Source organism: Manis javanica, chromosome 15 (assembly GCF_040802235.1).
Source record: "Manis javanica isolate MJ-LG chromosome 15, MJ_LKY, whole genome shotgun sequence".
Classification (NCBI taxonomy): Eukaryota; Metazoa; Chordata; class Mammalia; order Pholidota; family Manidae; genus Manis; species Manis javanica.
This window is the reverse complement of record NC_133170.1, coordinates 81,862,153-81,875,089: the sequence shown is the minus strand read 5'-3', so window position 1 is coordinate 81,875,089 and position 12,937 is coordinate 81,862,153. Positions and strand designations below refer to the sequence as shown.

Below are 12,937 nucleotides of genomic sequence, written 5' to 3'. Positions count from 1 at the left end.
GGGGGAGGAGGGGCGCACAGACAGCCCCTTCTGGGACATCACGGAGACGCAGGTGCCTGTCCTGGGGGAGGATCCTGGAGACTGGGGACTCTGAGGCAGCCCGACCCCAACCCTGCTGATCCCCGCCATCCTGTGTTCTCAAAGGAGCGAGAGCACCGAAAGCCCTGAGACGGCCCCTGCTGGGGCCCCCCCTGGTGAGCAGCCGGACGTCATCCCTGCCCAGGGCGACCTGCTGGGTGACCTCCTCAACCTGGACCTCGGCCCCCCTGTGAGTGGGCCGCCCCTGGCCACCTCGTCGGTGCAGATGGGAGCTGTGGACCTCCTTGGCAGCGGCCTCGATAGCCTGGTATGCCCTGGGACCCCCTCTAGATGACACCGATAATGATAAGGACCAGTCATTGACTGCCCTCTCTGTGCCAGGCGCAACCAAGGGCCCAGGTACATCTGCCTGTGAAGGTGATCACGTAGCTCCCTACTTATAGGTGAGAAAACAGGCTTGAGAGAGAGAGAGAGAGAGAGAACAGAGGTCAGGTGACCTTCCCTCCCAGGAGCGCACAGCTGTTAAATGGCAAGACACAGGACTCAGTCCCTTGCCAGACCAGTGAGCCTTCAGGTACTTGGGGCAGTGGAAGGCCGGTCCTAGTCCCTTCCCCCCACAGGCACCTTGGCTTTCTGAGGCTGGAAGAACCTTACCTGTGTCTCCTTATCCCCACACTCTGCACCAGCTGGGGGCGGCAGCCCAGCAGGCCTGAGAGAGGCCCACAATAGGTCAGGGACAGTCCCCCCTCCCCTGTAGAAAGCCGGTGATAAGACTGGCCTGAGTATCTCCCTGGGACTTCTTCAGGTGGCTGGTGTAGCCAGGTGGGGGGGACGGCCAGCTCAGGTCCCCAGGGCTGCAGTGCAGGGAAGGGGAGGAGGGACCATGACAGGACGTGGGTGCTGGGGTGAAGCTGGGGGGTAGTGCTCCTAAGAGAGGCAGCCCAGGCCCCCCTTAGGCCCGGTACAGCCTCGTACCAGCCTCATCTCTGAGGGAGCAGCCATAACTAACCTTTTCCCTTTCCTTCCCCCTCTCTCGTTCCTCTGTGTCTTCTTTCCTGCCTTTTCTTTTTTGCATGTGGCTGCCTGTTCTCTTCACCCTACCTGCTTCTGCTTGGAGATGGGGGATGAGCCTGAAGGGGTACGGTTCAACCCTTGTGTCACCAAGCCTTCGTCCCTACTCCTCCTGAGACCGCTGGCCCAGCATCCCAAGGGTCAGATGATGTCAAAGCAGCCCCTCCCTGCTGAGCCTTGGCCTTCTGTCCAGCGTCCTGGCAGCCTCTGCTTTGACCACCTGGCGTCCGGCTGCCACTGGGCCCCATACCATGAATTCCTCACCCCGTGCCCACTTACCTCATGACAAAGCTGCACGGTCGTCCCGAGGATCGCTGGCCCTTTGGGTCCCCACGGCCCCTCCAGCATCCTGGAGGGCACACTGCCACTGGCCTAGCACAGCTCCTTGCAGCAGTGTGTCTTGGGTTGTTATCTCTGGGCTGCGTGTGCGTGTTAGTTTGCAAGTGTCCCCAGCCCTTTCCCAGAGGCGTCCCCTGAGGCTGCAGGGTGTGGGAGGGCTCGGCCTGTCCGACCCAGCCCCCACTCGGCCTTGTTTCTTTAACTCAGAGTGATGTGACAGCAGCCCTGCGGTTCCCCTCCTGTCCCGCCTCCCTGATTTCTAAAGAGCCAGGTGGCTCCACCCATTCTGGGCCCCTCAGGTCCCTGCCTCTGACCCTTTTCCCTGCTTTTCCAGATCGGGGCCCCCAACTTTGTGGCACCCCCAGCAGCAGCAGTGCCAGCCAACCTGGGAGCAACCGTGGGCAGTGGCCTGAGTGACCTCTTTGACCTGACCAGTGGCGTGGGCACCCTGTCAGGATCATATGTGGCCCCCAAAACAGTAAGTACCACACCTGCTTTCGTGGCTGGAGCAGAGACCAGTCAGAGAGTGACGTGTGGGCTCCTTAAATGGCCCTTCCATGCAGTCAGCCCAGGCCAGTGAGGCTGGGCTCCAGGGGCGCAGTTTGTCAGCTAGGACCCTGGGGAAGTCTTCCCAGAGTGGGGTCACTGGAGCTCAGGCTTCCAGATCAAGTCAGAATTGGCCAGGCAGAAGTGGAGAGGGGCTCCAGGTGAAAGTAACAGCCCGTGGGAAGGCTAGAGGTGAGAGAGAGCCTGCGCCTGCTGGGAACTGAGACTCCCACCTAGTTGGGGCGGTGGCTCTCAGTGCTGTCCGATCCTGTGCCCCTTACCAGTAGTAGACGTTTCATCATGCCCCCTTCCTTTCCTGTCCTTCAGTAAGATCTGTGGACTGTGCGACCTGCCTACACAGAGTTTCAAAACCAATCAATAAGATGGTATCACTGCATAAAAGAGATGTAAAAGTAAGAGAGAAAAATTTTCTATCTTGGTGTTGTGAAGGCATGGGCACTGCCCACCCCAGAAGACCTGGAGAAGCAGTGCAGTCAGGGTGTCGGCCACACCCACAGAGTGCTTCGGAGCAGGTGCTGTAGGCCGCGTGGCCAGGGGTGCTGTTAGTCTCTGCAGTGGCTGCTGATCCCTGGTAAAGTTCCAGCAAGACAGACTTCTCTTGATTTTCACCGTGGTTAGGCTCCTGACAGTTTCAGGGAATGTTGACACCATGCAGAACATACCCAAGGGTTGCAGACACTTTGCTGACTTGGTGACTGTTGTCCCCCTGGCACATGTCCAGCAGCTCTGACCCTAAATGTAGTGCCTCTCTCTCACTGTGCCACCTGAAGATGCCCCAGAATGCCCACATGCTACCTGGGGTCAGGACCCCCTGCCAAGACTCCTGGCCAAATCAGAGATTAACGCGGGAGGGAAGAATCTGGGGAGGTTGGTAGCACCAGGCTGTGGGGGTGCCCTGGCACAGCAGAGCCCTTGGAAGGTAAGCAGAGATGAGCCAGATTTGTACTAGAGGTTGCTCTGGCTACAGCGTGGAGGATGGTTTGGCAGGGGTAGAGCAGAAGCAAGGAGCCCAGTGAGGAGACTGGCAGGAGGTGACGCATGCTGGTGGCAGCCTACGCAAGGAGGGCACCTTTAAGGGGAAGGCAAGAGGCTGGACCAGGAGGTCCCTGGGAGGTAGGACCGGCAGGGTGTGGCAGCTGATGGGGAGGGAGGGGCTTTGGTGTGTGGGGGAGGCGCCCTGTGCAGATGGGGGTGGGGCAGGGGAGGAGAGCTGAGTCGGGGGTATGGGGACACTCAGATCTGCCACCAAGGAGGCGAGGTACGGGCCATGCCCTCGGCATCAGGGGTGCTGCCAGAGGGGGTGGACCCGGCTGGATCCCCTCCACATTCAGGGCCGACCCCATATCTGCCACCTCCTTTTCTGCCAGAGCCTCTCTTTGTCTCCCAAGCTCCCCTGCCCAGATTAGGGTGCAGCTGGGCTTCAGGAGTAGAGTGACACCTCTGTCATGACTGGGGAACTATGAGCCAGCACCTGCCCACCCTTCCTCACTGAGTGTGCCTGCTGTGCCTGCCTTGGTGGTGGCTAGAGCCCCAAGGGGCCCACAGGGAGAGCAAGTCTAGCGCCAGGGACTGTACAAGTATGGCACAACCGCGTCCCACTGACTCCTCCTGGCAGCCTTGTGGTACTGTTTCCCATTTTGTGGTTGAGAAATCTGAGTGCTTTTGCCTAAGGTCATATAGCTGATAAGTGACAGAGTCTGAAACTCAATGCAGGGTTGTGGCACCAGAGCCTCTGGTCCTATGTGATCGTGCCCCAAATGTCTGAGAACCTCCTGTGGGCCTGCCTAATGTCACGGGTTGTCAGAATCAGTAGGACTGAGAGAACAGACGGATACACGGTCTGATGTAAAAATGTCCGGTTGACTATCACTGCCCAGGTTGGCTGTGCCGATGCATGAGGCCGACCCATACACGTGAGAAGCCCGGGGTCACAGGCCTAAGGCAGGACTGGGCGACAGAACAGCCATGACTCCTGCAGCCCTGTGGGTGCCAACCCTTGCCGGGCACTGGAGAGCTGGCAAACATACAGAGCCTGGAGCTGGCCCTTGGGGAACCAGCCCTCCGCTTGTGTGTTCATTTTAACAGATACTGCCCCTGCTCTGAGTGGAGGATCACATGGGTATACCACCAGCAAGTGCTGGAAATGAGAAGTGGGGGGATTCCCAGGTCAGGAGCACTCAGAGCAGGCTGCCTGGAGGAGGAATCCTTGCAGCATGGGCTGGACTTTCCCCACTACCTTAGTCACAGGAGTTCCCCAAACGTGGGTGTACTTTCCCTTCAGAAGCTGTGGGTATGTCCTCTGCATTTCCTAACACCACTGTGACTGCCTAGAATTGTCTGTCCCCGTGCATTTCTCTGCCCTACCTGTGGCGATAAATACATCCCCAACTTCCTGTTGGTCAAGGGGGATGAGGCTCTCTGTGTACAAGAACTTGGGATTCCTCAAGCACTTGGACCAGTGGGTGGTGACAGTTCATTAAATGTTGAGGGTTATCTCTGTGTTAGGACCTGTGCTAAATGCTGTGAACCCACAGTGACCAAGAAAGATGAGGTCCCCACCCTCAGCAGTCAGACACGGTGACCAAAAGAGAGGCTGCTCTGCAAGAACCTGTGGAAGGAGGCCTGATGGGGGGCGGGGTGCAGGGAGGTCACCGTGTGGGAGCCCTCTGAGTGCTGTCTGCTGGCCGAGCCACCCCTGAGAGCTAAAGGCACAAGATTCCGCTGCCCTCACAGATTTGTCCAGCGAAAGCAAAGGAGGATCAGGGTCAGCAAGTACGGGGGGTGTCAGGGTGGGCCTGGGGAAGCCCTTTCCAGGGAGAGGGAGCAGTGTGCCTGAGGGCCGGAGGGGCAGCTGCAACCCCAGCCTGGGCAGGAGGGCGCCGTGCCGTGGAGGCCACGCGCAGTGAAAGCATTGCAGGACCGGAAGGGTTTCTAAGGGTGACGCGATCAGACTCACATTTTTAAAAGATGACTTCAGCTGCTGCAGAAAGGGGGCAGAGGAACTGGAGCGGCCGCACAGGCAGCTGCCCTCTCACCTGGTGAACTCTGAGGAGGAGACAGTGGCTGTGGAGAGAAGGGAGTGGAGGATCTGGCAGCAGGTGGAGGAGGTGGTGTTGACAGGACCTGGGCTGTGTGACTGAGGGTCGGGGTGGGCTGAGGGCGGGCGCCCAGGTGGCTCTGAGGCTCCCGGTGTTGGCACGTTGAGAGACAGACATTGGCTGACAAAGGCACCTTGGGGAAGATGTGGTGAAACTGAGCCTTTTGACCTCAGGGGCTTGAGAGCCTTCCAAGTGAGAATATGTCCCCAGGATGACACCCATAGGCATCCTTCATGGGCAGGGCTTTAATTCAAGCTGTTTTGCTCTGCAAACGCTCCCTGAGTACCAACTCCACACCAAACTCCAAGCTGAGGATATAAAGATAGAAAAGCAGAGCCCTTCCCTCAAAGATCTGGCTGGGTGCAGGGGAGACGAACACAGGCTTGTGCTTATTTGCTAAAATGTCACTGCAGCATGAACATAGGGACGGAAGCCAGGGGTGGGCTTCCCAGGGGAGGCAGCTCTGGAGCTAAGACCCTGGAGCTAAGACAAAGGCAGCCGAACAGTAGAGGGCCTGCCAGCCAGGGGTCCTCTTGGGTCCTGTCCTTGATCAGACCCGCTTCTCCAGTTATAGGCCGGCCCTTCCCTCAGTGAGGAAGGACAGACTGGCAGCCAGGGAGGCCTCAGGCCCTGGCTGGGGCCCAGGATGCTCTTGGCCTCTCGAGTCTCCTTGGCCTGTCTGAAGGCGGGCCGGGCCTGCTTGTCTTGTCGCCTTCCTCAGCCCTGCTTCCTGAGCATTCCTTCTTGGACCTCTGAAGGCTCCGGTCAGACCTTGAGTACACCAGCTCCTCCCTGCCCCGAGCTGCTCCAAGACACGGCCACACCCTGCGTGGGCCACACAGGATCGTTCTCTGATCCCAAGATACACGTGGTCATTCCCTAGTGGTAAAAGCAGGTGTGGCCAATCTGGGGAGCCCCTGAGAGTAAGAGGCGATGGAGTGGAAAGAGCCCCTCAGGTCGGCTGAGTTTTGGGGAAGTGACAGACGTGAGCCCCTCCCCACTATCTTTTCCTGCAGGTCTGGCTCCCGGCCATGAAGGCCAAGGGGTTGGAGATCTCAGGCACCTTCACCCGCCAGGTGGGCTCCATCTCCATGGACCTGCAGCTGACCAACAAGGCCCTGCAGGTCATGACTGACTTTGCCATCCAGTTCAACCGCAACAGGTGAGCTTCCGAGGCCAGCCTGGCGGGAGCCCACCCTGGGGACCATACGCAGGAGCCGGGGCTGGGAGGGGCCCGGTGCAAGTGGATATTCCTCACAGCCGCGCCTCAAGCCCCACCATCACCCCTACACCTACGTGGACCCAAACGCACCAGGCATAGGGGGTAGGTCATCTCCCCTTATTTTTGCCATCCCTGCTCAAGAGTGTTTTACTGACAAAACCCCTGCTCCAGCCTAGTAGCCCACCTCTGGAAGGCACCTCCATAGCAGGTTGTTCCCATCTCAGGCCCAGCTCTGAGAAGGCTGATAGGGGAGTGGGCCTGCCTGCCAGCTTCCCCCATGTGGCAAAGGATTAGACGGTCAGACAAGGCCCCGAACTAGTGGCTGCCCTGGGCTCCTCACCCTGCTGGGCCCCCTGCCTCCCATCCAGCACTACCCGGGTCTGCGTGGACAGGCCAGCTAGGCCAGGGCTCTCTGGGGGACTCACGCAGCCTCTCCTGATGATTCTGCTTCCTGAGCAGCTCTGGTGATGAGCAAACTGAGCCTCTAAGAAGTTGACTGAAGGGGCTGCTTCCTCAGGAGGGTCCCGCAGGCCCCTGGGTCCTGACCCTCCATCAGAGCGGGGAGGGTGGTGGTAGCTCAGCTGCTTACCCTCACCCGACCCCGGAGGCCACAGCAGTGCCTCTGTGACAGAAGTCCTGAGATGGCTTGCAACAGCCATACTGTGGGTTGAAAACTTCCTGGGTACTGGGCCCTGTGCCAAGGGCTTTAGGAGTCTTGTCTCACTTGAGACACCTGACAGCCCGGTGAGGTCAACGCTGTTATCCTCTTGCAATAAGTAATGACACCTGGGCTCAGAGAGGGCATGTGCCTTGCCCAGGAGCACACAGCAGGCAGTGGAGGAGCCTCCAGGAAAGCCTGGAGTGCCGGGCCACCACGAGGGCCCGGGGTTCCCCACGTTGTCTCCCCCTGTGTCCCAGGGAGGCCTGATTGCCTGGTGGGCAGAGCACAGGCTGGGATTGGGCAGCTCAGGCTCTGGATCTCAGCAGCGCTCTGCACCTGTGGGTCTGGGCACGGGCTTGCCCCTTTCTGTGTCCCGGAAGGTGGGAGAATGTGTACCTGTCGCTGTTCTTATGAGGATAGGAATTAGCATGTATCAAATGCCCAGCCTGGGCACAGTGAGCGCTCGATTCCGGGTCCCAGTCATATGCTTGTGACTTGCCTTCTGCGAGCCTGTGGGTGGGGCATCTCTCACTCAGGGGGTCCATGATCTGCCAGGGTGCTGCTATACTGGGAAGCAGGGCTTTCCTGAATCTCTCTGTGGCCTGACTCTCTGACCTGGCCAGTTCTAGCCCAGACCGGAAAGCCTGGCATCTCACTGGGGATCGTCACGTCCCTCCCGGGAGGTGGGGATTGGAGGCAGACTTGGGCCATCACAGACGTTTCAGTTAGAGGAAGCTTATTGTCCAGCCCCTGGTATTAGATGGGGCCCCTCCAGGGTGGGACAGGGCAAGCCGTGCTCGTGCCCACCTGGTGCCTCGCCCTGAGGAGAATGAAGAGCAAGGATGGACTTCAGGCCTGTGGCCAGCCCAGAGCTCTTTCCTCCTGTCCACATGGCCGTTGAGGGGTGGGGGTGAGGGTCGGGAACTTGTCCTTCTGTCCTGGGCCCGGAGCCGGGCAGGGGCTGGCTTGCTGGAGAGGCGTCTTGCCGCCCGCTGCCCAGTGCCGGAGCTCGAGGAACCCACGCGTCCTGTGTTAGCACCTGCTCCCCCTGTCTCCCCCACGGGGGCTTTCTCTCTGCAGCTTTGGCCTGGCCCCCGCCGCCCCCCTCCAGGTGCATGCACCACTCAGCCCCAACCAGACCGTGGAGAGCTCCTTGCCTCTCAATACAGTGGGCTCAGTCATGAAGATGGAGCCTCTGAACAACCTCCAGGTGTGTTCCAGGCAGGGCCAAGCACCCCAGGGGAGGAGCCTGTGGAGAGGTCTGGGGCCTGGCTGGTGTCGGCAAAGGGCCGAGTCTGTGGAGGCATGCTCTTGGTTACAGGGTCAGGGAGGCCCTTTCAGAGGGGACGAAGGGGTGTGGTTACCAGAGAAAGCATGTGAAGGAGCCTGCTCAGGTGTGGGGTGCAGGGAGCCGGCCCTTCCTGGAGCCTTAGAGGTGCTATCAAGCTTCAGGGACCAACTGGGGGCCCTCTTGTTCCCAGGTGGCCGTGAAGAACAACATTGATGTCTTCTACTTCAGCACTTTGTACCCATTACACATCCTCTTTGTAGAGGATGGGAAGATGGGTGAGTCCTGAGGGTGCACCTAGGGTCCCTGGAACTGATGGATTGGCTCTGCCCTGGTGGAGTCCATGAGTCTGCAGAGCCTGGAGCAAGGGTCACACCCATAAGGCCCCAGGTGTTGACTAGCCAGCTCTGGCCTGATGGACTGTGCTGTGCCGGAGCTCTCTCGCCCCTCTGGGTTTTTCTCCTCCACCCCTCAGCCTTGCCAACAGCCTCTAGACAGTTGTCGCATGGGCTCCCGTAGGCAGGGAGCCCACGCAGTATCTTACACTTGATGCCCATTTCCTGGTTGGAGCCCAAGAGGACTCATCCCAGTGCCTGGAGGGCTCACTCCCAGCCTGGTGCCATGTGGGGCACTTGGCCCACATCATCTCCCAGTCACCACGGAAGGGCTCTAATTCAGGCGTGACTAATAAATAAGTAGGCTGCTCGGGACCAGAGCAGGAGCTGGGTACATGTGGGTGCTGGCAAGGAGAGATTCAGGGCCCAGAGGCAGGAAGCTGAGGGTCTTCTGGGAGCAGCGCTGGTGGCCGCCTCCCCAGAGCTGAGGGGTTGCTCAGGGAAGCAGGGTGCTGTGGTGGAGCTAGTGCCTGTCTTCAGCGTCAAGGTGGCACCCTCCTCCCACAGCCCCTTTTTTGCTGAGTGTTTTTAATCGGGGCCTCAAGGTTTACCGGGGTCGCATCTCCTATGCCCCCCCCACCAGACCGGCAGATGTTCCTGGCCACATGGAAGGACATTCCCAATGAGAATGAAGCCCAGTTCCAGATCAGAGACTGCCCCCTCAATGCAGGTAGGGCTCCCGAGTACACACTGCCCCTTGCCTATACCCCAGGCCCTCCCCACGCTGACTTGGGGGGCCTTCTGACCCCCAGAGGCTGTGAGCAGCCGACTGCAGAGCAGCAACATCTTCACGGTTGCCAAGAGGAATGTGGAGGGCCAGGACATGCTCTACCAGTCCCTGAAGCTGACCAACGGCATCTGGGTGCTGGCGGAGCTGCGCATCCAACCGGGCAACCCTAGCCTCACGGTGAGGCCCCTGCTCCTGCCCTGCCAGCCTTGGGGCCTCTGCCTCCCTCTTGTGCGGCCTTTCCTGCCTCTGCTCTCCCGGGCCAGGGGTCAGCTCTAGGCCAGCTAGGCTGGGGTCCCTTTGAGTCTGGCATGAACGAACATCAGAATTCTGCCCCTGGGAGGGACTTTAGAAAACACCAAGTTACCCAGATAGGACATCAACCTGGGTCTCAGAGCAGTGAGTCGGACTAGTAGGTTTAGTGAGGGCCCTGTGAGGTGGCACAGTTGGCCTGAGGCCTGCCTGACTGGGAAGTGGTACTGCTGTGCCCAGACCCTGGCCCTCCTCCCCCTCCCCCTGCTGAGTACCTGCCTGGGAAGATGTCAATGCCAGCAGCAAGTCCGTGCCAGCCTCTGGGACAGCCCAGTCAGATCCGAGCTTCCAAGAAGCACTTGTCCTGGAGGCCGTGCTGCTGTTCCGGGCCCTCGGGGAGCCCCGGGCTTTGCTTCTCCCCCTGCACCCAAGTCTCTGGCAGGCATGGCCCTCCAGACGCTGCTCCTGGGGCCCCGCTGGCACTGGCGGGGTTGGGTGGTTGGGTGTGGCTGGGGCAGTGGCTTCGGTGGTGGTAATTTCCATCTCCCTGTGTTCGGTTGCTGCATGCCCACCTTCCCTGCTGGTGCCCATGGTGCAGGACTTGGAGGTTAGCAGATTGCTTTTCTCTTCCTCTTTCCCCTCCACCCTCCCCACCCACACCTTGCACACCCCGTCTCCTGGCCTGGCTCCAAGGCACCCCCGGTTCCCCCTACCTTGCTTCATCCCACTGCTCTCCAAAGCTGCAGACTCGCCTGCCTACTGCAGGAGAAGGGCCAGGGGCCCTCTGCTGACACCCCAGACACCCCAGTGCTTTCCAGCCAGGTGGCCCCAGTTCTGTGATGCTTCCCAACACACACAGTGCGCACAGAGCCCTTCAGAGCAGGCTGGAGGCCCTGTGGGCAACCAAGGTTGACTTCCGGGGCCCATCTGCCCCTCCCCCTTCCCAACCACAGCCTTCAGAAGCAGTAATTTTGGCAGGAGAGGTGGCAGCAGGTGTCTCTCCTCCACCTGTACTCACCCAGGAAAAACTACCAGCTCCCAGATGGGACCTGCTCCCTCCCCACCCCTGTACTGGGAGTGGGGGGCCTGGCACTGCCTGACAGCTCCCAGTTCCTGATTCACACTGCTGTCGGACCGCAGGGCTGTGGTGGCCGGGCTGACAGCAGGCGAGTGGGCTGCAAGTGTATTTGGTGCACGCCCGGCTGGCTGTGCAGCCCGCCCTCTGCTTCACTGCACATCTGCCCCAGCCACGCTGCTGCCACAGGCCACGTGTACGCACCACACTTCATCTGGTTCCTGCCCCCTCTTCCTGCCTTGCGTCCCTTCTCGGCCCTAGAGGGGAGCCCTGGGAATGAGTGCTTTGTGTCCCCCGGCCCCTCTCTCCCCGTACAGCTTTCCCTGAAGTGTCGAGCGCCAGAGGTCTCCCAGCATGTGTACCAGGCCTATGAGACCATCCTCGAGAACTGAGGCCCCGTCCAGCACCCACCCCGGCCTTCTGCCGGCCCTGTCAGTAGCCCCCTGGGAGTGGCAGCACCTCCTTCCGGAGAGGCTGAGCAGGGCTCCTGGCCACCCACGGGGCTCCCGGGACCCCCCTCTTCTGTTGCTGCCGACATGTAGGGTCAGGTGAGGAGGGAACCCAAGGAGACCGAAGCCGGACAGGGGCACCCAGGGTTCTTCTCTTCCTTCCCTCAGGCCCTGAAGGGCGAGTGTGCCATTCTCGCCTCAGGCTCCCAGCCCGGAAGCACCCCGCCCCTCGGCCCCTCTCGGGTTGGTGTAGAGGTCCCCCCCACCACCGGCTCTGGTGGGGTGGGCCCGGCCGGGCACATGGAGGGCCCCTTGGCACCAGGAGAGCTCCTCTGTCAGGGTCTGGGGCCCCCATGGCTGCGCCCTCACCTCCCCCTCTGCATCTGCCCAGGCTGGGGCCTGCGGGGACGCCAGCCAGGCTGCAGCCTCCCAAGTGCTGGTGCCCACGGGGGGGACCAGACCGAAGCTTCCAGAGTCCCTACCTGGGCTCTGTCCCCCGGCAGCGGCACACACTCTCCGCTCCTGCCCTTCCTGCCCCTGAGGAGGGTCGCTGCCTGTGTACACCCCGCAGCGTGCCCTGGGCTCCTGAAGCAGCGCCGGGCTGAGGGGCGGGGCATCGGGCGAGCGGGGGCTTCCCGTCTAGGGTTTCTCCTTCGGTCCACCACCCCGTTCCTGGCCTCCCGAGTTCGGTTGTGTCTGACAGCATTAGGTTTTCCTGTTACTGCTGTTTAATAATAAAGAAGGATTCTGCTTTTGGCAATCATGGACAGTTTTTTCCCCTCCACAAAATATCAGAATTGAAAACTGCCTCCAAGTGACCGAAGATGTTTTTCTGACCACCTACAGTAACTCTAATATACATAGAGAATATATATTGTATGTTTACTTTTATTTTCAAAAAGAGAAAGTGAATAAAAATGATGACATGAAGCGTGTCCCTGGCCAGTGTGTCAGGTCCCAAGGCCTTTCTGGGTGGGGGCCTGGGCCCTCTCCTGGCAATCTGAGGATAGCACCCTTCCTCCACGCTGTCCTGAAGTGCTGACTGCTGAGGCCTGCTGGTCTCCCTGGCACCTCTCCCGCCCTTGATGCTAACTCCGCCCGAGCTGTCTCGCCTTCTGATGTTGGCAGGGAGGGCTGGTGTCCGTTTGGTTTTCCTCAGCCCCCCGTCATTGGGAGGCTCCCAGGAGCTGCAGGGAGGTGCTGTGATCCAGGGCAGCTGTGGGAGGAAGAGGGCGGGCAGGCAGGCCCAGCACCAGGCCTGTCTGCAGGCTGAATGCAGTGCTGAGCCGGCACCCACCCCGGCTGCCACCAAGGACACTCCTGTGGCTGCAGTCCTGCCATTGGCCTGGGTCCTAGGGAAGGGCAGCCAGAACCCAGGCCGGGCCACAGTGGCCGGTGGCCTTCAGCCTGCCTCTGAGGGAGGAGCAGCCTGGGTGCAACTTGCCCCATGCAGCCCAGCCACTCCCTTTGCTGCTGCCTTCCCAGCTCCAGGGGCTGAGGGACCGCAGAAGCACCGAGCCCTGCAGTGCCCCACCTCTGACCCTGGGGCATCTCCATGCTGCCCTGGGGACCACAAGTTGAGAACTGAACAAGGTCCTGAACTGCACAACCTGGCGCATCCCTGGAAGCCCTGGGCTCAGAAGGCCCTGCCCCAGCTTGAGGCTCCCCGGCTGTGCACAAGAGTAACAGGGTTTTGCACCCTTGATGAGAAAGACTATCAATCAGGCTCGCCTGCCATGTTGCCTGCTGTCCCT

General features: G+C 60.4%; 1 protein-coding gene and 1 non-coding gene across 6 annotated transcripts in view; both read left to right on the top strand.

Moving 5' to 3' along the window:
- Positions 1 to 11,943, top strand: part of AP1B1 (adaptor related protein complex 1 subunit beta 1) — an 80,168-nt gene extending 68,225 nt beyond the window's left edge. For 3 of the 5 annotated variants that reach the window (XM_073222577.1, XM_073222576.1, XM_017669082.3), the window contains 9 exons: positions 145 to 346; positions 1,157 to 1,177; positions 1,784 to 1,927; positions 6,131 to 6,276; positions 8,078 to 8,207; positions 8,479 to 8,563; positions 9,264 to 9,350; positions 9,433 to 9,587; positions 11,052 to 11,943. In XM_073222577.1, the coding sequence (XP_073078678.1) occupies positions 145 to 346; positions 1,157 to 1,177; positions 1,784 to 1,927; positions 6,131 to 6,276; positions 8,078 to 8,207; positions 8,479 to 8,563; positions 9,264 to 9,350; positions 9,433 to 9,587; positions 11,052 to 11,126 (1,045 nt within the window). In that variant the 3' untranslated portion in view covers positions 11,127 to 11,943. Of the gene's footprint in view, positions 1 to 144; positions 347 to 1,156; positions 1,178 to 1,783; positions 1,928 to 6,130; positions 6,277 to 8,077; positions 8,208 to 8,478; positions 8,564 to 9,225; positions 9,351 to 9,432; positions 9,588 to 11,051 lie in introns of all 5 variants that reach the window. The other 2 variants (XR_012125471.1, XM_073222578.1) reach the window with 2 other exon arrangements.
- LOC118967494 (small nucleolar RNA SNORD125) lies at positions 6,755 to 6,851 on the top strand. The gene has a single exon (XR_005054584.1). It is a non-coding gene; the product is annotated as a small nucleolar RNA SNORD125 (small nucleolar RNA).
- Positions 11,944 to 12,937: the final 994 nt, after the last annotated feature.